This window comes from Cataglyphis hispanica, chromosome 8, assembly GCF_021464435.1.
Source record: "Cataglyphis hispanica isolate Lineage 1 chromosome 8, ULB_Chis1_1.0, whole genome shotgun sequence".
Taxonomy (NCBI): domain Eukaryota; kingdom Metazoa; phylum Arthropoda; class Insecta; order Hymenoptera; family Formicidae; genus Cataglyphis; species Cataglyphis hispanica.
The window spans coordinates 6828011-6849033 of NC_065961.1; the positions used below are offsets into that span (position 1 = coordinate 6828011).

General features: G+C 32.9%; 5 protein-coding genes across 8 annotated transcripts; 3 read left to right on the forward strand and 2 right to left on the reverse strand.

Moving 5' to 3' along the window:
- The first annotated feature begins 303 nt into the window (after positions 1 to 303).
- On the forward strand, positions 304 to 1875 carry LOC126851589 (40S ribosomal protein S15Aa). Its single transcript, XM_050595707.1, has 4 exons — positions 304 to 454; positions 978 to 1112; positions 1308 to 1473; positions 1743 to 1875. The coding sequence occupies exons 2-4, from the start codon at positions 980 to 982 to the stop codon at positions 1834 to 1836; spliced, it is 393 nt and encodes a 130-aa protein (XP_050451664.1). The 5' UTR covers positions 304 to 454; positions 978 to 979; the 3' UTR covers positions 1837 to 1875.
- Positions 1876 to 2206: 331 nt separating this feature from the next.
- LOC126851587 (UPF0547 protein C16orf87-like) lies at positions 2207 to 4341 on the forward strand. 3 transcript variants are annotated; one of them, XR_007687713.1, is made up of 4 exons: positions 2207 to 2364; positions 3012 to 3200; positions 3382 to 3720; positions 4222 to 4341. XR_007687713.1 is itself a non-coding variant. In XM_050595702.1 (3 exons), exons 1-3 carry the CDS (start codon positions 2314 to 2316, stop codon positions 3610 to 3612), a joined length of 471 nt encoding a protein of 156 aa, XP_050451659.1. In that variant the 5' UTR covers positions 2207 to 2313; the 3' UTR covers positions 3613 to 4140. The 3 variants fall into 3 exon arrangements, 1 of the variants encoding a protein (XP_050451659.1); XR_007687712.1 differs by lacking the exon at positions 4222 to 4341 and adding an exon at positions 3793 to 4140; XM_050595702.1 differs by lacking the exon at positions 4222 to 4341 and having other exon boundaries at positions 3382 to 4140.
- A 227-nt stretch (positions 4342 to 4568) lies between these two features.
- LOC126851537 (monocarboxylate transporter 13) lies at positions 4569 to 10215 on the reverse strand. Of its 2 annotated transcripts, XM_050595621.1 has the most exons (7): positions 8905 to 10210; positions 8223 to 8488; positions 7766 to 7909; positions 7383 to 7681; positions 6306 to 6964; positions 5650 to 5870; positions 4569 to 4756 (listed from the first exon to the last, which is right to left on the reverse strand). In XM_050595621.1, exons 1-7 carry the CDS (start codon positions 9318 to 9320, stop codon positions 4569 to 4571), a joined length of 2193 nt encoding a protein of 730 aa, XP_050451578.1. In that variant the 5' UTR covers positions 9321 to 10210. The 2 variants fall into 2 exon arrangements, with proteins under 2 accessions (XP_050451578.1, XP_050451577.1); XM_050595620.1 differs by having other exon boundaries at positions 7383 to 7909; positions 8905 to 10215.
- Positions 10216 to 10959: 744 nt separating this feature from the next.
- LOC126851532 (glutamate [NMDA] receptor subunit 1) lies at positions 10960 to 19168 on the forward strand. The gene is made up of 18 exons (XM_050595607.1): positions 10960 to 11073; positions 11399 to 11644; positions 12383 to 12570; positions 12951 to 13202; positions 13597 to 13791; positions 13896 to 13996; positions 14231 to 14404; positions 14633 to 14746; positions 14881 to 15040; positions 15225 to 15438; positions 15829 to 15960; positions 16167 to 16324; positions 16641 to 16875; positions 17032 to 17180; positions 17291 to 17448; positions 17631 to 17803; positions 18047 to 18300; positions 18462 to 19168. Exons 3-18 carry the CDS (start codon positions 12394 to 12396, stop codon positions 18705 to 18707), a joined length of 2892 nt encoding a protein of 963 aa, XP_050451564.1. The 5' UTR covers positions 10960 to 11073; positions 11399 to 11644; positions 12383 to 12393; the 3' UTR covers positions 18708 to 19168.
- A 457-nt stretch (positions 19169 to 19625) lies between these two features.
- LOC126851641 (uncharacterized) lies at positions 19626 to 20285 on the reverse strand. Its single transcript, XM_050595792.1, has one exon. It carries the CDS (start codon positions 20283 to 20285, stop codon positions 19626 to 19628), a length of 660 nt encoding a protein of 219 aa, XP_050451749.1.
- Between the last annotated feature and the right edge of the window lie 738 nt (positions 20286 to 21023).

Here is a 21023-nt window from a genome sequence, read left to right on the forward strand (position 1 = left end):
AGGTGTGTTCCTTCAAAGATGCAAATGAAGAATTTAATCTGTGTCCCCGATATCTAATAGGAGAACTTTCTAGAGACTCTAGGCGACGACATTTTCGTCACTAGGAAACTATAGGAAACAAAGCTTCCTATTGGATATCGAATATTGTAGATCGAATGTTGGAGGCTGTTTAAATCTTCCATAATTATAATAATATTATAATTAATTATTTATATTATTATTTGATTTTTTAATTAAATAATATTTAAAAATCGAATAAATTAATTTTTTGCCCGATGCAGTGACATCCAACTGTGATTCCAATTAGGCATATGCGCATGCGTGAAAAAAGTTCTAGCGTTTGTCTCTGTCACCAGCTGGTCAGCAACTCTAGCCTCGCTGTTTCTTTCTCTTCACGTTTCGGATAAAAACGGGCGTGTATATGGTACTGTGATAAACAAATTACAAATCGCAGGTAATCCTTCGTAATAAAAACCATCGGATTTGCATCGATGCATCGAATAGTGCATTAAATCTATCCGCGTATCTTGGTGATCGAATTTCGCGATCGCGAGGAAGTGTTGGCGAAATATTGAAATACAAAGTGAACCGGTGGCGATCATCGCTCATGCAATTGCTCTCTTCGTTTGAATCCGAAAAATTTGTATCGCGTAGACACAAGAGCACAATATTTACTGCCAAATTACCACTTTATTTTGTTATTTTTTTTTTGTGCGACCTGTGCAACAATTAGTTTACAATTTCTTATTTGTACTATTCACAAAGATTAGGTTAGATTTTATCGTAGATAAATTAAAGAAATACAATAGTTTTAGTTTACGCAACAAAATCATATTTTCCTATTAACTGACGTGCAATAAAATAAATTTATGAATTAAACTCTACGAGAAAAGAAACTATGATATTATATGATTTATAAAATTATTATAGTGATATAACTTACATTACTGTACAATGCAAATATGTTTGATTTTCAGCCATGGTACGTATGAACGTTCTCAGTGATGCTCTCAAGTCCATCAACAATGCCGAGAAGCGAGGAAAGCGGCAAGTATTGTTGAGGCCCTGCTCCAAAGTGATCGTCAAATTTTTGACTGTCATGATGAAGCACGGTGAGTAAATCTAGTATATGAAAAAATTATTTATATCAATTATAAATATACATTTCATTTTTTATATATATTTGTAATATATAAGTTTACACATTTTTATAATTATGTCTTTAAAAATATATAATTTTTTTCACACATATGTGAAGAAGGAAAAGATTTAGAACCACTTTACAAACAAATATCTATTGTATACAGGATATATAGGAGAATTTGAGATTGTCGATGATCATCGCAGTGGAAAAGTTGTAGTGAATCTTACCGGAAGATTAAACAAATGTGGAGTTATCTCCCCAAGATTTGATGTACCAATCAATGACATCGAGAAATGGACCAACAATCTTTTGCCTTCTCGACAGTTTGGGTAAGTGCTTGCCTATAAATAATAATCAAGAAACTTTAATAATGATATATGATATTTATTTTATATGCAATTCTGTATTGTGTTCTTGGTTACTTATAACAAATTATTGATATAATTATATATTATAATGCAAAATAATAAATAATAAGTAAAAAAAAATTGTAAAGATAAAATTTAATTACAAATCTATTTAAATTTAAGAATTAAAAGTAAACAATTGAATAGCTTATATTACCCTACATAATATACATGATGTATTTACATTTTAGATATGTTGTATTAACTACTAGTGGAGGAATCATGGATCATGAGGAAGCCAGGAGAAAACATCTTGGAGGGAAAATATTGGGATTTTTCTTTTAACACTTTTTATTTAAATAAATAAAGATGTAAAAACAAAAATCTTGTACGTTTGAATGACTTTTCTGTGAAAACCAATTACCCATAATACTAAAACATCCATCTATTTAAATTTTGACTTTTAGCTTGATAAGAAAATTTTTTATTTAAAAATAAAAAAAGATGTTCTTTCTCGATTACAACAAATACTCAATTTTTGATAGTTTTTTATTTTACAAGGTCAAAAATGTCTGCCTAAGTGAAATTGAATGTATATGAGGGAAATATAAACATGATCCAAATATATTTTTGGAATTTTAGCGTATTACCATTTTAGTTCAATGGTGATACTGCGCGTATAGTTGGTGGCGCTGTATTGAAGGAGCCACAATCGCTCATTTCTTTGTTACAATTGTGATATATTTATATTTCTGAATCGAAAAGAAAAGTATAATCTCTTTGTCTAGGTGCAATAGAACAGAATAGAATCCAGCTCGAAATATGGCCAAAACTAAAACGATTAGCAAAGGATGCCCCAAGTGCGAACAGCAGGTATTTTTAAATTATCTTCGTTGTATATATTTATATTTATTTATTAAATACAATATATTATATGTAAATAAGTTATATATTATTTATGTTTTGTAATATTCTCAATCTCCGCCATGAATATAATTAGCTTCTACTTTTGCTACACGCTTATCAAATGTCTTTTCTGTTTTAAATAAATTTTTGATAGGCAAATTTAATATTAAAAATATATGTAAAATCAAAATAAGAAGAATATAATTTTTTCTTTGTATATTTTTTTGTTTCTAAATGCATTCTATATATGTGAATGCATGTTGGGTATTCATTGATTTTATCTGTTAATTTAATATGCAAAAGGAAAGAAAAATTATCAAATGATGTATATATTTATAATATATATATATATATATATATATATATATATATATATATATATATATATATCGATTATATAAAGAATTTTATTTCTAATATTATTTTTTATTAATAAACATTATTTGAAAAATTATATAATTTAACAAGTATGGAATATTGTATTTATTATTGATATATATATGCGTTATATATTTTTTTTTCTTTTTAAAAAATTAATGCATATTGTATTGTTTATTGTAAAAAAATATCATTGCTGATAAATTTGATCGCTTTCTTATAATATATATTATAAGGTACCTGTTGCCTGCAAAGCTTGTCCTTGTGGACATTCCTTTTTCAATGCACGACGCAATTCTATCAAAAGTCCACCCAGTCCTGACGGTGGAGTGATGAAGACAAGGAGAACTAATCGCATTAAACGTGAGAAACCAAATTATTATGATGCTTTGGAATATGACAAACAGATGAAAAAAAATACTAAGGTAATAATCAGAATTATATTATAGAATATTTTTTGAAAATAGGATATTGCTTTTTATATTAACATTCAATTGCATAGGTTTATATGATTATATAATTAGATTACATTCTCTCTTAATATTGTTGAGTACAAAATATCATATTTCTTTATTTTATATTTTCACTAGTAAATTATTCTTTTAGATCAGACAAACCACAGATACTACAAGTGATATCGATTGTCGCCAGTTGAACAAAAAAAAGAAACGGAAAGGAAAGGGAAAGGGCAAAAGTGGCAGTAATAGTGGGATAGGTGATGATGATGATGAAATGGATGGAATCAATGGATTATCTCCAGAGAAACAACTCACTTGTTCTCTCATATTGCAAGAACTGAACAATAAGATGAGAGTGGTAGCTTGGAAGCCCATGTGAAATTAAAAATAGATATAGATACATGTGTATCTCCTTGACAAATTGAACAACATCACTTCGACATGATTGCTTTACTATGTGCAGTAGTAAGGCACAAATAAAATGAAGGTAAGCGGTGTAATGCGAGTTCCTACAGCATCGGAAATTTACCGAAATACATCGATTTCAATCTCTATACAGATTTATCTACAAATATAACTAACTGCCATATAAAAGTCTCCAATATAACTCTAAATGTGGAATACAAATACAGACTTTATAGTTTAACAAACAAAATCTTTCGATCTATTTATAGCGATCGTTATACTTATCTATTTGAAGATTAAAAATACGTAAAAGTCATGACATGTGTATTTTATTTATATAAATATTTAGAGTTATCTGTAAAAAAAAATATTTTATATTTGTCAATGTTTTAAATATTGTATAAAACTCTCCAAAATATGAATTTCGTATATATTTATATTAAAGAGCTGAATTGTGGTAATAAAAAATTTGTATATATGATGTAAATAATAAAGATAAACAAAGTAAAAAAAATTTATTTTAAAACAATTTATATTTAACATGTTTACTATTCATTAAGTAAATCTTATTTGGTTTTAACAGAAAGGATTGCGGATGGGAAATACTTACAATGTTGAGAGGAATGCAAAAAGGATTCGAAAAATATTTTGAGATGCATGGATAGTGTGAACGTATTTTTTAAATTTTAAATCTATATTTAACTTATTTAAATTAAATTTATCTAACTAATGCACATTTTACGATAGTATTCTGTCAGTGCAGGAGAAAAATCGATTGAGTAAGAGTTTATTGATACTTGGGAAAGCTCAACAAACGCTTGTAATTGTTAAACGCTTGTTTTTTTTGTGACAACTGTTATGATTTATTTATTTTCCTATTACACATTATAGATCACTTCACATTATCAACGATCACATTTTCAAAATAATTTATTCTTTTACGGTAGTGTCCCCTTGACGATTGTTATTCTCGGTGTTTACGGGCAGCTTTGTTGCTGTTGTTGGATCTGTCTGGTTCTCATTGAAAACCAAAAGCAGAGGTAAACCTCCTATAACCATACATGTACCCATGCACAGAAAACACACGGTATAACTTCCGGTTACGTCACGCAAGTAACCTGGAACAATGTTATTATCTAAAAGAAAATCTCATAAAGACGAATTAATATGCTGATTTAAATATAAATAGAGTATTATATAATATATGGAATCCATTTCAGAGTAAATTCTTTAATTCTTTATTTTTTTTGCGTTAAAAATTCAATATTATAGGAGAATTATAATTTCCTTTAAATTTTAATTTAATGTTTTATTTGTAATAAAATAAGGAATACAAGATTTTGTTACATCTTTTTGAAATTTAATTTCTGAAAATGTTACCATTTTCAATCGCTCGTAATTCAAATGAAATTTTTTTAACATGTAACATTTTCTTTAACAATAATGAAATATCGATTTCAAATTGATATAATAATATGACTGCAGTATTTGATCTATCTTAATCATAATAAATATATCGATACAATATTGTATCGGTCAAGAGAAAATTTTATTAAGAGAAAAAAATAATATAAAAAAAAATCGATAAAAATTTCAACATTTCGAAAAAAGATGTAGACAATAATTTTCATAGCCAATTATCTCAAGGTAATTGAAAAAATCATTAAGCTAAGAAGCATCCCTGGTAATCTGATGTATATTGTATGCGCGCGTGCAGCTTTTATATTTTTATCTTTGCACCTTTGACATAATTATGTGCACGTAATTAACATAATATATAGTATGACAAATACTCAATATTTTTGCTGTTTTCTCTGAGAGCGCACGAGAAATATTTTGTTCATTATTTGTCATACAGCTATAGATTTTTAGAATAATTAATAAATTAAAATTGTGAATACTTAATGAATATGAATTAAAAGAATATTTTAGTCCAATTTAAAGAAGAGGACAGATAACTGCTTTTGGGAAATAACATTAATATATCCATAGTTCTACAGCTGAAAAATACCTGCGAGTGGTGGAATGGAAATCGCACCGAAGCTCTGGAACATCCTCACCAGACCATAGCTAGACGATATTTTGTCGGTGCCATATTGATCGGCGAGCAGGACGGGAACTAGGAGAAACCAACAGCCTAGGCACAATCCATACATGCCGACAGAACACGCCAATACATAAAAGGAGTGAGCCATCGGGATCGCGAGGACTGCCACGCCGGCACCCACTACACTGCTCAATGATAAAAGAAGGGATGCCAGTATAAATAATTATGCTTTAATCCGAATTTGCTCCAAGCTCTTCCAGGCATGAAAAAATTTTTATAAAAGTATTGCTTCGAGATAATTAATTATCTATTTGTTTAATATCCAGACTGAAGAGAGAATAAAATATCTCCAGGATTCTAAAATATTTCCTCTAAAATGGATGGTGAATTTCGAAACAGCGAATGAAATAAAAAGAAATGATTCGATCGTAAATATCGTAAATATAGTCGATGTGATTTTTAACAAAATGATCAAAATATGAGAGTTTTCTATAGGACATGAAGTTTCTTATATGTTTTTTTTTATACTTTGATACGATATACTCCATAATAATTTTTCACGCTTGGATTAGATTTCACGGAGACAAAAGCACGTGTCATGCGTAAATAAAACCGCTCACCTTCCGATATATCCTTTCCGTCGATCGAACAGCTTGAGATCCGACAGCCAGCCAAGGCCGAGTCTACCGCACAAGTCGAGAGCAGCGGAGATGGCCACCAGATAACCAGCCTCCGATTTGGTGTAACCGGCGGCGTGAACGTACGCCGGCAGATAGTACAACATATACGGGCTGCCAGTGGACATTAAACTGACGGAGATACACATCATGATGAACTGTGGATTCTTCAGCAGTGACAAATCGATATAGCGCGTGACTCTCTGCATGAACGTAATCTTAGATTCCGTCGATGCTGCCGTTGGTGTCAAGGATGGCATCCTGCTTGGCGGTGACGATGGCGGCTGTTGCTGTTCTGTCGGACCCATCGCCGTCACAGATGATCTCAGCGATCTCAGCGACGATCTCGCGGCCTTGTACACGCACGTCGAGTCCGTCGACAGATCTTCCACGCTGTGCAGAATGCTGGAACTGCGAATCTTGGATATGGACTTCATAGGAAGACCTTCACCCATCACGTCCTTTTCCTCATCGCTATCGGTTAATTCGACCGCCACTATATTGCTGTTCTGGTGAAACAGTTCATTCAACATATTGTGACGGGCAGTTGGATCATTGGCGAATAACAGCTCCAATTTCTGTTGCGTTGACTTGTCCTGATCCTAGAGAGATCGGAGAGATAAATTATGATTCGTCATTTCTTACATTAGTCGAAATTTCAACTTTCAAGTTGGTTATATAATATTTTTTTTATATTTAAGTGTACAATTGTTTACACAAAAAAAAGATTAAGAATATTTATATAAATTATTAATATACATTGAACAAAGATATTCTAATGTTGTATAACGATACAGTAGATACGGGGATATATTTAAAAAGGAGTAGCACAAGAATATTAATAAATCTTAATAATATATATATATATGTATATATATATATATATATATATATATATATATATATATATATATATAAATTAAAAAAAAAGATAAATAATATTAATTATTAATATCAATGATAAATTGCATAATATTGAGAAAATATAGTTGAGAAAATTTTAAATTTATTGAGAATTACCTGTTCTTTTACTTCTTTCTCGATCTTCTCTACCAAGATGTGTTCCTCAGGTGCGTAATTTTCATCCAGTGGCCGGTATAATGTCGCGCTGACGCACACATGCAGCATGCAACCGCCCAGTAGCAATATCGTGCCATGGAAACCGAAATCCTTGACCAGGAGCTCGATCAGAAGCGGGAACATGAAGCTACCCGCGGCAGTGCCGGACACGCAGATCCCGTTTGCCAGTGCGCGATGCTTATCGAAGTACTGCGACACCAGGATTATACCCGGCGTCGTAGACAAGCCGCCGCCGATACCTATAAAATTTTTTTTCCTCGATAACGTAAGATGAAGTGTGGTCTGATCGATGAATGAGAAGACATAATTGAAGTTTAGCAAACCTGTCAGCACTCCGAATGTAAAAAAGAGATGTATCAATCGCGTGGCAAAGTAACTAGTTATAAGTCCTAGAGCGCAGAAAAGTCCTCCCACAAAAACCACCGTTCGACAACTGTACTTCTGACAGAGCATACTCGTTATTGGAGCTGCAATTGAAATATTGATTCAGTGTATAAAACAGTATATATATGTATATTAAAAAGAGTAGATAGACACTTCAGTTTTGAAAAGATTGAAGCCTGCCTATATTTTTGAAAAATGGAAATTATGCACTCCATTGAGCAAAAATTTCATAAAAAAAATTTTTCTTATTCAATGATCTAATAAATTGCAAAAATGTACAAACAAACGCAATCAATTGACAATCAGACTTCAAGCACCGGTAATTTCAAGCCGATTTTGATTAAAAAAAGATGACAAAAACAGAACGAAATCTTTTTACGACGAAGATGAACTTACCGAGCGCTAGACATAGGCACGTCAGAATCGCCGGTATCCAGGACGCAACCGAAGCGGACGAATCCTTGAATGTCTCCATGACTTCGACATAGAGCACACCGTAGGATTTGACCAGTCCCGTCACCCAAAACTGCACGAAGAAGGCTCCGAACACCACCACCCAACCGTAACCACCGTCCAGAGGGACATATGTGGTATTCCGGGGTTTCCTAGTCTCATTCTTTTGCCGGGATTTTTTGCCTTTTGGGGCTATACATTTGACGGATCTAAACCGACGTTCGAAATGAATAATTATTTGCGAATTTATGGAACTATTTGCGAAATGTACATAATGCACATCAACTGTTTCTACTTTTTTTTATTTAGCTATACGATTTTTTGTGAACGATATACATCTCTTTGGAAGACTCCAATATATTTGGAGATTAAAAGAAACTGTGAAAAAATTATTCAGTAAAATTCTGATACAAACTAGAAAACATTTGTGCATCTAAATTTCATATTTGGGACGAAAAAATATTGCATTGACTTAAAGGAGATGGGTCAGTGTCTGTTAAAATTAAAATTTTGAAAGTATGTACTTTCGAGATTATTGAATCTTTAATTAATTCTTTAATCAGCGCCTCTCGTTTTCCCAATATTTGATCTCATAATATTCTGAATATTAATTCCAGATATTAACCTGAGCTCTCTCGATTTAGCGATGAGCGGCCGGGCAGTGAGGCTGGATATCGTCAGCAGGTTGTCAGTGTCCTCGTCCTCGAGAAGGGTGCCTTCGGGGCTCTGCAAATGCGGGGGCACGATTGGGGTTGACGTCGCCGTCACCTGAACCGCCAAGGATCCTGGTTGAATCGGCGAGGGTGCTCCAACGGCGACGCTGCCGCTCAGATCGAACACCGGGGCCGAGTGGATAGAAAGCAGCGAGCCCAGCTGCGTCGCCGGTTGATTATTCATATTTTCGTCGATGATCGCGCTGCTGCCTGTGACGACCATCTCCTGGGACGACGCTGCCATTGCGACGACGTCGAGGTCGACGTCCTCGAGCAGTCTCGATGCCCGACACGAGTCCTGAAAGCTCCATTCCCGTGGTAGCGACATGTTTCCTCGGCGGCTTCCTCTGCGGAACCGGGGGGACCGTAATACATTGGATTATATTACTTGGTTGGTCGCGCGTGGTTTATTTGTACTTTGATCTCTTCTAGTCGTCCGATGGTTCCTCGAGCTCTCTCGTCGGTCACCCTTCACACCAGATTCACCTTCTTCTCCACTGAATGGAGAACGTATTTCTCTCTACCTGGTACAACGATACCTGTGATATAGTGATACCGTTACAATGACGTACGCAACCTTTCGTTTTTTTCTTTTTTCTTCGGCTGTAATCTTCGAACCCCTCAGTGGGGCTTTGATGCTTTTTGTTTTTGACTTTTGAGAATAAGCTGAATGAACAGGAATAGATGAAAAAGACGATGCAATTAGGATCCTCTTGTATAATTATTAAAACACTTCTCCCGACCTTGTAGAGTAGACTAAAGGTTCTTGATGAACACACGGCGAGTTCGAGGGTGCATGCGCAGTCTGTGTGGTGGAGGGTTGCCATTAACTGGAAATTTACAGTAGGATCGATACACGTCGGTTGTGCTGATGCTCAAAGACAATCTTCGCGGAAATCATCCATGACTCACGTGCGAACTCACTAACAAAGAAAAAACCGCTCACTATATATATGTATAAACACAAAAAAATCCATTGTTTTCTCGACCAACACAAACATGCATATGGAAAAATACTGAGTTTTACAATAAGAGAGAAAATTACGAGTCAAGTTATATACGTTTTGAACATATAGGACGTTAGCAACCGAAATGTTGGCAATTTGATGAAACTTGATTGCATCGAAAACATAAATTGCTTAAATGAACAAGACTGCGTTTTCCCCGTCCCTTTTCTTCACCTATGCTCGATATAATTATATTTGTAAAAAAAATATATTATTATTATTCTAATAAAGAAAAGAATGATGAGTCACTATGCTTAAATATAAAGTCTTATACACAACTGTTTTGGTTGCATTAAGAAAATAAGAACTGCTTAAAAAAAAAATTGATATTATATTCATGTTTCTATATCTAGGTAGTAAAACTTTATTATGACAGGATATATTATAAATCACTATGTTTCAAATACTTTATATATGAAACATTGTTAATTGGACAAATCTTGAGATTGTTCTAAAAAAATATTATATCAATAATTTTTGCAAAAGAAGAATACTTTTATAAAAAAATTATCATAACTTTTTAAGAAAATATATAATGATTTATTATTGGAAAATATTTATTATATAATAATTTTATATGATGTGTATAAATATGCTTAATATATATATATATTTATATATATATATATATATATATATATATATATATATATATTTAATATATATATATTTAATATATATATATTTAATATTATATATAATATATTATATATTTTTTTTTAATTATAGTTTATTGATGCGATCTCATAATGCAAAGAACAAATCATGTGATTAATGCAACAAGTGTTTTGCCGAATCATTATTCTCGTCATTTAAATGAACTTGATATTTCTTTCAATATAAGTGAGAGTACCAATAACTCGGAAATTTTAGAAATCTTATTAAGGAGCTTATTCGCATTGCGGTTCAATTTGATTGTCTCCTTGATGTCGACCTTCGCTCATCGTTACATTACCTAGCGTGCACCGTCTGCCCTCGATTGTCATAATTATCAAACAGCAATTATAGAGGAAATACAGAGGGATGACAATTTCACGAATTGCCGCAACCGAATGTAATTCAATCATCGAAAAAGTAAAAAAAGCTATTAATATGCCTTTAATATATTATTATTTAGTTTAGTGCTGTTCAGTTTAATATTATTTGATAATTTAATTAAAAAAAATCAAATTATCTCATTAATTTATATCTTTCAAAATAACGGATCAAAATTACTTGTAAAATAAATCTTGCATATATAATAAATAGAAAATCTATAGAGCGTACAGTACAACGGCAATGAAAATATCAATATTGATTATAAATATCAAAACATATTACTTTACCTCGATCAGCCCCATTTGAATTTGGTGATTTCTCAATAATCGAATCCCCTCATGGGGGTGACTTCTGTGCGCAGCATCCGACTGGATCGATGACAAATCTGCGACCACATCCACATCCCTCGGTCGCGCTCGCGCTTTATCTCGAGGCACGGCATTAGTACTTGGACTGTTCCAAAGTGCACTTTCCTTGGGTGCGGATCGGTTTTGATATGTGACAAACAATAGATCCCGATTAAATCCTTGGACATCCGTCTCGCTCCAAAGAATCAGATGAGAAGACCAAGATAGGGCGTATATAATAAATTATCGAGAAATATAAGGTAAGAGCTGTTTCATCCTAAAATGCATAAATTGTAATTAAAATTAGTGAAATTTTAATAATAAAATATAAAAATTATTGTTTTCAAATATGTATTCGTACAAAATGTACAAAAGAATAAATTATATGATAATATGATAAACTATATTAAAGGATATATAAATAAACGTCCATTTGGATATAATGTATAAAAAATGAAGACAATATACGCAAACATAGTGGAATTTAAATAGTGTTTTGTTGACGTTACAGAAATGTAAAAAGCTTCTTTTTTTTTGAAAAAGGGGCGGAGGCTGTTTATCGCAGAGAAAGTACAAACTCGATAATTCAGTTAATCTTTAGCAATAAATAAAATTCAGTAAAGGATCATTTTATTTATAATTGAATGAGTTTTATTTACACATTTATTTAAAAAAAAGCTGACATAATTATTTAATGACTTAGACTTGTGTTATGTTATAATCTGACCGAAGTTATATTTATATATATTTTTTTTTAATTGAACTAAAAATATATTAAAAAAGATTGTTATTAATCAATTGTTAAAAACTATACGATACTTTTATTTCAACAAATTAATTTAATATTAATTATTATTTCAAAATAATTAATTTTAATTATTTTTAAGCGTTAAATGTCAAACTCTGGAAAAAGAACATATCACGCACGTAATAAATTTCAAAAACTAATCGAAAAATTAATAACTCGTTGACTTACCTCGTGCGTTTGTTTACTGCAGGTAATAGCACAATGAGGAGATTGCACGTGAGGACTGTGCTATCGCTCATCTTTATCATTTTACACAATGCTCCGCGTTTAGGCTTCGTCATTGCCAGGACGATGAACTACCACAATCCAAGTTTTTTCAAGATCGGCGGTGTCCTCTCCAACAACGAGAGTAAAGCGCACTTCGGGAAAACGGTCGACGTAAGAGACAAATTATGATTGATAAAGATATTCCTAGACAAATAGTCAAAAGTTAATAAACAAATTGTCACATATAAATATGTATACATAATAAGTATATCAGATATATTTCTAATCATATATTTAATAATATAAATAATATTTGAATTCAATTTACGAAAATGTATTAAATAATGTAAAGATATATATTTTTATATCAATTTTATTATTAAATTTATTTAAAAAAAATTTTTAATATTATATAATATGCAATTCTTATATTATATTTAATACATTCAACATCTATTAATCTATACAATCTGTATATCTGTACATCTATACATCTGTATATATTGTAGCGTATATATATGTATATACATATATCTTTACGTATGTTTCAGCATCTCAATTTCGATTTCCAATATGTCAATAAAGGGGTTACATATAAGCACACAGTAATCGAGATGGATTCCAACCCGATCAGAACCGCATTGAGCGTTTGCAAATCGCTGATAGCTGAACAGGTGTACGCGGTAGTGGTGTCGCATCCGCTTATTGGCGATTTGTCACCGGCTGCGGTTTCGTATACCAGCGGCTTTTATCATATACCCGTAATTGGTATATCATCCAGAGACTCTGCCTTCTCCGACAAAGTATGCAGGATAAGCAAAATAATGTGCAATATTTAACACAATCGAATAAAATACGATATAAATTAATATATAGAATATTTTCGAAAGCGGTGTGTGATTTATTGCGAAAATAAATTTCGAAATCAATAAAAGCCAATAACTTATAATATTTTAAACTAAAATTAAATTCTTTTTTTTATTTATTTCGCTATTTACCACAAAATGAATAATAAAAATAGAATTCAATATTTTAAGCTCAACTTAAGCTTTTCTTTTCGAGTGCAAAACAATGTTTCCAAAAAAATTAAGAATTTTGAAAATTGACAAATTTAAATATTATTAGACTCTTCCTTTTCTTGCACGTTATTTAATAGTATCGCGTTATTCAACAAGCAAAATTGTAACATCTTTGCAGAATATCCACGTCTCATTTTTACGCACTGTACCGCCATATTCGCATCAGGCGGATGTCTGGGTGGAACTGTTGAAGCATTTCAATTACATGAAGATCATCTTCATCCACAGCTCCGATACGGACGGTCGCGCACTTCTTGGACGTTTTCAGACGACGTCACAAAATTTGGAGGCCGACGTAGAAATCAAAGTGCTCGTATGTTGCGTCAAATGCACAAAAAAAATTATATATATATATATATATATATATATATATATATATATATACTATTGTATTATGCTATTAGATCACTATTTCAGGTTGAATCGGTTATCGAGTTTGAACCGGGATTGAACAGCTTTATGGATCAATTGATAGAGATGAAGGGCGCACAGTCGAGAGTTTGCCTCATGTATGCTTCGTAAGTATTCATTATAATTTTCAATCTTTCCTTCAGAAACTGTAATAGAATAGAAAAAGGAATTAGTTTATAATATAAAGTACATTATTTTATCTTCTAATAAGGCCTTAACGACAAGGCTTGTTCCCACGTTTAAATTATCAATCTTTTAATTTGACGCAATCTCGATTGCAACCTAGACTTGGGGAGATTGTGAAAGTATTTAAATGAATTTTTAAATGCCTTAAAATATAGGAAAACGGACGCGAAAGTGATCTTCAAGGATGCTGCCGCCCTGAATATGACCGGCGCCGGATACGTGTGGATTGTTACCGAGCAGGCATTGGATGCACCGAACGCACCAGAGGGCTTATTAGGATTAAAGTTAATCAACGCCACTCAAGAGAAATTACACATCACCGATAGTCTGTCAGTATCTCCGACGTATCCGTATTTCTATCGCGTTACATTTAAAATTTATTAATTTAGAGAATCATTTTTTTTTAAACTTGTTCGGATATTAAAGCACATTGCAATTCTTGAAAATTAGCGATTAAAGATAAAGAATTTTCTTCACGAATCTTTAATTGAGTTTTATCTCAAATAAATTTTTAAGTTGCTAATAGAGGACTTATCTCGTTTTTTTATTCATTACAGACATGTACTTGTATCTGCGTTACGAGCGATGAATGAGACGGAAAAGATCACCGAGGCGCCGAAGGATTGCAGCGATTCCGGTTCCATATGGGAAACTGGCAAGAACCTCTTCCAGTACGATCTCTCATCTTTTTTATATCTAATTTTTAATAAATACAACAACAAAATTTTAATAAATCTTTAACGATAGCTGAATCTATTATTGCACGCGATTATTGTTACGTTATTATCGTTTCTTTCTCAATTAGGTACATTCGTAAGCAGGTACGACCGCAAGGTGCGACGGGTCGAGTGGCATTCGATGATAATGGTGACCGCATATTTGCTGAGTACGATATAGTCAACATCCAGTACGCCGGTCCCAACAATAAAACGCAAGTGTCTGTCGGCCAGTACTTTTATCCCGCTGTGAGTGAATATAATTTCAGTAACGATTTTATCAATTTTATAGACACTTATACGATAACAAATACCGGCTACAAATACCTTATTAAATATTTTTTTAACAAAAAATGTTATACTTGTACATTAAATAACAAAATTACTTCACAAATATAACATTTGTTATTATTTTGTTATATACCGGGAATAGAACGGTACCAAAATGAAGTTGCGAGTGAACGAGTCTAACATCATATGGCCAGGTCGTGTAAAGAACAAACCCGAGGGTTTTATGATACCCACTCATCTCAAAGTGCTGACAATCGAGGAAAAGCCATTTGTTTATGTTCGCGAATTGGACGACGGAGAAGTTAAGTGCTCAGCCGAAGAAATTGCGTGCCCTCATTTCAACACGACGGACGAAAGTATGTTGTTCCTATAATTAACACACTAAAAAAAATGTACTATAATATAAAAAATTTTTCTTTTTATTTAAAAAAATATATTAATTTAAATACTTGCAAAGAAATTAGTTATTTCAATCAAGTAGCAAATATTTGAATTAATATAAAGTAAAATATAAAATAAAAGTATATATTTATTTAAATAAAAAAATAAAAATTAACAAACTGCATCTATTTAATTTAAAAAAATTTATTTTTAGTACAGGATGATAAGTTTTTGTAACAAATTTTATTCCGATTCCTAACATTTTCGCTAAAACCAAAAAAGGAACGCCAAATCGATAGTGAAACACGTTTCTAAAATTTGATATTTTTTTGGAAAATGTAATCATTTATTTTTTTTATTTGCAGATACGCGATTTTGTTGTAAAGGATATTGTATGGATTTATTGAAGGAATTGTCAAAAATGATCAATTTTACATACAGCTTGGCTCTGTCGCCCGATGGACAATTTGGCAGCTACGTGATTAAAAATAGTTCAAGTGAGTAATTGAATTAGAATTGCAATACATATACATAAGAAAAGTATTATTAAACTTTTAAAGAAAGATAACATCACAAAAGATTCTAAAGCATAGCTTACCATTTAGTTTGTAAATTTTTATTTTTAAGCGTCGAAAGATTAATAATATGAATTATTCTTTTTTTTTTCATTTCGCATTTTTCGTATTTTGTCGATATACCTAAGTCGGAGGAAAAAAAGAATGGACCGGTCTTATCGGTGAGTTAGTAAACGAACGGGCCGACATGATCGTCGCGCCGTTGACAATCAACCCTGAACGTGCTGAGTTTATCGAATTCAGCAAACCTTTTAAATATCAGGGCATCACTATTCTTGAAAAAAAGGTACGTACTATCTAGAATTAATTTGAGAATTACATTAATTACATCAATTTTAAACGAAGAAACAAAGTCTAAAGCAAGCATTTTATTTAAAAATTAAAAATAAAAATGTTTTTATAGAATTATTTTTTTAATTATGTGATAGATATATATTTTATAGAAAGTTTTATAATATAAAAATATGTTACCTGTAGTATTCCAGCATAATATTTTAAAGTTAACTATTTTTAATCCTTTTGTTCTTTAACTAAATGATTTCATATATAAATTATTTTATACAGCAATAAATATGCATTAAACGAGATTTTAATTGATTCAGCCTTCGAGATCGTCTACTCTGGTTTCTTTCTTACAACCGTTCAGTAACACTCTTTGGATTCTGGTGATGGTGTCAGTACATGTAGTAGCACTGGTTCTGTATCTGCTCGATCGATTTTCACCTTTCGGCAGATTCAAACTAGCCAACACCGATGGCACCGAAGAAGACGCTCTCAATCTATCCAGTGCTATCTGGTTTGCCTGGGGTGTATTGTTAAACAGTGGTATAGGAGAAGGTAAAGATAGCGCGTATTTCCCTGTCTTTTTTTTTTGTTCATTTAATCAGATATCATTTGGAGAAAACGACCTTAGAAATAAGAATTGATTCCAAATTCAAAGTTCGAATCGAGGAATATCTTAATAATTGATTTCTCGATCAATTAAATCTACAGGTACTCCGCGCAGTTTTTCCGCGCGTGTATTAGGAATGGTATGGGCCGGATTCGCTATGATCATTGTCGCATCGTACACTGCCAATTTGGCTGCGTTTCTTGTCTTGGAACGACCCAAAACTAAGCTCACCGGCATCAACGACGCTCGAGTGAGAATAATTAATTAATTGTTTGTTAAGAAAATAAACGCATTGGATATGAAAGAAACATATTAGTGGGTAATCCGATATAAATACCTGTGACATTTGTGTTCATAAAGCTCAGAAATACGATGGAGAACTTGACGTGCGCGACAGTGAAGGGATCCGCCGTGGATATGTATTTCAGACGCCAGGTAGAATTGTCTAATATGTATCGCACAATGGAGGCGAATAATTATGATACTGCAGAAGAGGCGATTCGCGATATTAAAATCGGGTGAGTATTGGTTCTTTGGATCATTGATCTTTCACGTAACATTTACATTGAAATCCATAAATTCTTATGTATATCCTAAAAAATAATTATCTGCAAAAAGCATAATTTTTAATTAATAAAAACATATTATTGACATATTTCTGCATATTTTTCGATTAACTGATCAGCTTATTCCTTTTCAGAAAATTAATGGCCTTCATCTGGGATAGCTCGCGATTGGAATTTGAAGCAGCTCAAGATTGCGAGCTGGTAACGGCTGGCGAACTATTTGGCCGTTCGGGTTACGGGATCGGTTTGCAGAAAGGATCACCTTGGGCGGATGCCGTGACATTGGCGATCTTAGATTTTCACGAAAGTGAGTTTCGCTATCCACTTCGTTCTCGTTTTTTTTTTTTTTTATCTAATCAATCATTTATCTTTCACGTGACAAAATTTGTTTTGCTGTAATAATTACAATCTTTGTTATGTAATTTCCAATATTATTAATGTAAAATTGCATAATATTAAATCTCTCTCATAGAAACTGTATACTGAGTTTGATTTAATATATTAAGTATTTAACGTTGATGCGTCTAATCATCAATAATATTGTTTTTAGGTGGTTTTATGGAGAGCCTCGATAATCTCTGGATTTTACACGGTAACGTACAACAATGCGAGCAGTTTGAGAAAACGCCGAACACCCTCGGTCTGGAAAACATGGCTGGGGTGTTCATCGTTGTCGGCGTTGGTATAGGTGGTGGAGTCGGTCTAATTATAATCGAGATGGTATACAAAAAACATCAAATACGTAAACAGAGAAAGATGGAACTAGCAAGACACGCTGCCGACAAGTGGCGAGGGATGATCGAGGTAATATAGTCAATTTAATTGGCGTAATCAATTTGATAAAATTACTTTTTTTAATTTTTAAAATTTTTTTTCTAAATTTTAAAAAAAATTAAAATAAACAATTTACATTAAAATAATTAATAATTTGAATCTAATAAACCATTGTATTCTGTCATAAACAGAAACGTAAAACTCTGCGAGCATCAATCCCAAGCTGTCAACGAAGGATCCAAAGCAATGGCTTGAACGATCCTGCGACGGTGAGCTTGGCGGTCGATACGGTTGCTAGATCAAACGTAGGCTCACGTAGCCCAGGTCGCGCCTGGCCAGGTGACAGCGACCTGAGACAACGGCCAATCTCCCGCTCCGACGATATCCGATTGTCGCCAGCCGCCTATACCGCCGACGTATCGCATCTCATAGTTTAATCTTTCACATATTAATTTGTAGTTTTTTACCGAATAAGAAGTATTATGTCGTGTGATCGTTTCCAGTAGGTTATTACAATGAGATTTTTCCTCATTAGTGAAATATGATCGCAAGGATATATTTAAAACGGCGGATGTATTTAAGATAATTAATCATCTGCTCGTTAGATATAGAAGTTTGTGATGGAGTATCTTAAGAAAATCTGATGAAATATATTTATTGGATTGTTGCATACAAAATGTTGGTTTGTATAAACTGTTGGTTTCGTGTAAATAATTTTCAAATAATTTTCGAGAATATAAAATATATATGTAATTAAAGAATTTGGTAATATTTTTTTATATCTATTCTCATATTCATACGCAAATTTCTGATTCATTTAATACTAAAATGTGAGAAAGTTTGTTTAAAAATCACCCATTGAAATTTACTTGCTATAACAAGAAAACAACATTTTGCATTCTTATACATATATTTATCTTATATATAATTATCGCGATCATCACTGCGTAATGTTGCCAATTGTAAAAATATGTTAGAATATAATTAATTTTTGTTTTACATAAGGTTTTCTTTTGGCCTTCATTTTTTAATTATTGAAACTAAAATTTGCTTCATATCAATGCAATATATTTTATTTCTACGCTTAATTATTCCCATGTTATGTAAACAACAACATCAGTGATAGCAAAAAAAATAAGATTATTATTAATTTAAATTGTGTTTAAAATTGTTTATTAGGTTCAAACACAATTTAATTTAATAATAATAAATTTAATTATTTTTGTTGCTGACATTGATATAGTATTGTTTTCAAAACAGGAACAATTAAATAGAAATAAAATAAAAACAGATATCCAATTGAATTTAGTAGATAAATGAGAACTATTGGATAATTTTCGGAAAAACTTAGCTGATCAACGATAACCTGCTGTAGGCGACTGAGGTGAAGGCGTAAACGAAGGATATCCTGATGTAGAAGCAGGATAACCTGCAGATGGACCTAAGGGACTTTGAATTGGTGTAGCTAGAATAGATACGGAAGGTACGGATTGACTTGGATAATTTTGCTGCACAATAGATGCATCACTAGACGCACTAGCACTAGCTGAACTTGAGGCAGTTGCAAAGCTTGAGCCGCCGGCTGGTTCGCTCAACTTCACCACGCCGATTGCCGGAAAAGAAGAAGAACCATGCGAAAAACTTGAAGGATGACCAGCAGGGAATGAGGAAATGCCTATATTTGATGCAGCCGATGATTCAGCAGTAGCTCCATGTTGTTGCTTGTATGGCGGCAAATACGTTGGTCCAGGTGTTGATATTGAAGGTGGCAAATATGTAGCAGGTGGACGTGTAGGTCGTGGTGGTGGCGGTGGTGACGGTGGTCGCGGTCTAGGTGGAGGTAGATATGTGCGGCTAGTAGGAGGAGGATGATGATGGAAATGGCGGCGGTGAGATGAAGATAGCAGATGGAGGCGGCGGAGGAGGATGATGCAGGCGGCGATGGAGATGTCGAGATGGCGGCGATCAGGATGAGGTGCGATCGGCAGGTGATGGATGGCAGGCGGAGGTGGCATGGCGGTGGCAGTGACGGAGGTGCAGGTGGAGGATGATGCGAGGAGGTGGTGCGGGCGGATGGAGGTGATGGAGGCGAGGAGGTGGAGGAGGTGGTGGTGGTGGAGGAGGAGGAGGAGGTGGTGGAGGTGGCGCAGGATAAGAATAATTAGGTTGAGATGTTGGATATCCTTGTTGATTGTCTCTTTCTATTGGTAATGAAAATGGTACGCTGGGTCGTTGATAAGAGTACCCTGCTTGCCGAACGACGCGCGGCCAACGTGCGTCGATGGAATTGATCACCAACAAGATGTATATTATCTAAAATTTTTTTTATAATAACACTATTGTAATAAAAAAGTGCAATAAAATAGCTAAAATTAAAACAACTTACCCATTTTAATGGCAGCATAAACATTTCGAGTATGCTAATGGCGCTACAAAAGAGTCGCTTTTATACAAATGTTTTGGGTTGTCCGATTTATTTTTTGCGCTCTACCTGATGACATTTAATTTATTTAATAACATTTTACTAACCGGAATGCAGTTACAGCTTATTAAGTCTTACACTTACCGCAAAATTACAAGTTTCAAGTAAAATGATGTCAAACTTCTTTTTCTTCTTACAAGAAATATCTATTCTAATTTTATATGTTGAAATAAAAGTATTATTTAGTTAAGAAAATTGTAAACTATAGGATGCAACAGCAACATTTTCTTGTTTTGTAATCATTTAGACATATTTATTTTTGTATACAAAT

What these genes read in the sequence shown, in the direction of transcription:
- LOC126851641 (XM_050595792.1), bottom strand. Translation starts at nt 20,285, where the DNA reads ATGCCACCTCCGCCTGCCATCCATCACCTGCCGATCGCACCTCATCCT.
- LOC126851532 (XM_050595607.1), top strand. Translation starts at nt 12,394, where the DNA reads ATGAGGAGATTGCACGTGAGGACTGTGCTATCGCTCATCTTTATCATT. An exon ending in ACGTAGAAATCAAAGTGCTC is followed by an intron (nt 13,792 to 13,895) that starts GTATGTTGCGTC and finishes TCACTATTTCAG; the next exon opens with GTTGAATCGGTTATCGAGTT. An exon ending in ATTCGCGATATTAAAATCGG is followed by an intron (nt 17,449 to 17,630) that starts GTGAGTATTGGT and finishes ATTCCTTTTCAG; the next exon opens with AAAATTAATGGCCTTCATCT.
- LOC126851589 (XM_050595707.1), top strand. Translation starts at nt 980, where the DNA reads ATGGTACGTATGAACGTTCTCAGTGATGCTCTCAAGTCCATCAACAAT. An exon ending in GACTGTCATGATGAAGCACG is followed by an intron (nt 1,113 to 1,307) that starts GTGAGTAAATCT and finishes TATTGTATACAG; the next exon opens with GATATATAGGAGAATTTGAG. An exon ending in TTGCCTTCTCGACAGTTTGG is followed by an intron (nt 1,474 to 1,742) that starts GTAAGTGCTTGC and finishes TTTACATTTTAG; the next exon opens with ATATGTTGTATTAACTACTA.
- LOC126851537 (XM_050595620.1), bottom strand. Translation starts at nt 9,320, where the DNA reads ATGTCGCTACCACGGGAATGGAGCTTTCAGGACTCGTGTCGGGCATCG. An exon ending in CGGAAAGGATATATCGGAAG is followed by an intron (nt 5,871 to 6,305) that starts GTGAGCGGTTTT and finishes ATCATTGAGCAG; the next exon opens with TGTAGTGGGTGCCGGCGTGG. An exon ending in TTCCATTCCACCACTCGCAG is followed by an intron (nt 4,757 to 5,649) that starts GTATTTTTCAGC and finishes ACATTGTTCCAG; the next exon opens with GTTACTTGCGTGACGTAACC.
- LOC126851587 (XM_050595702.1), top strand. Translation starts at nt 2,314, where the DNA reads ATGGCCAAAACTAAAACGATTAGCAAAGGATGCCCCAAGTGCGAACAG. An exon ending in GCCCCAAGTGCGAACAGCAG is followed by an intron (nt 2,365 to 3,011) that starts GTATTTTTAAAT and finishes ATATATTATAAG; the next exon opens with GTACCTGTTGCCTGCAAAGC. An exon ending in AGATGAAAAAAAATACTAAG is followed by an intron (nt 3,201 to 3,381) that starts GTAATAATCAGA and finishes TTATTCTTTTAG; the next exon opens with ATCAGACAAACCACAGATAC.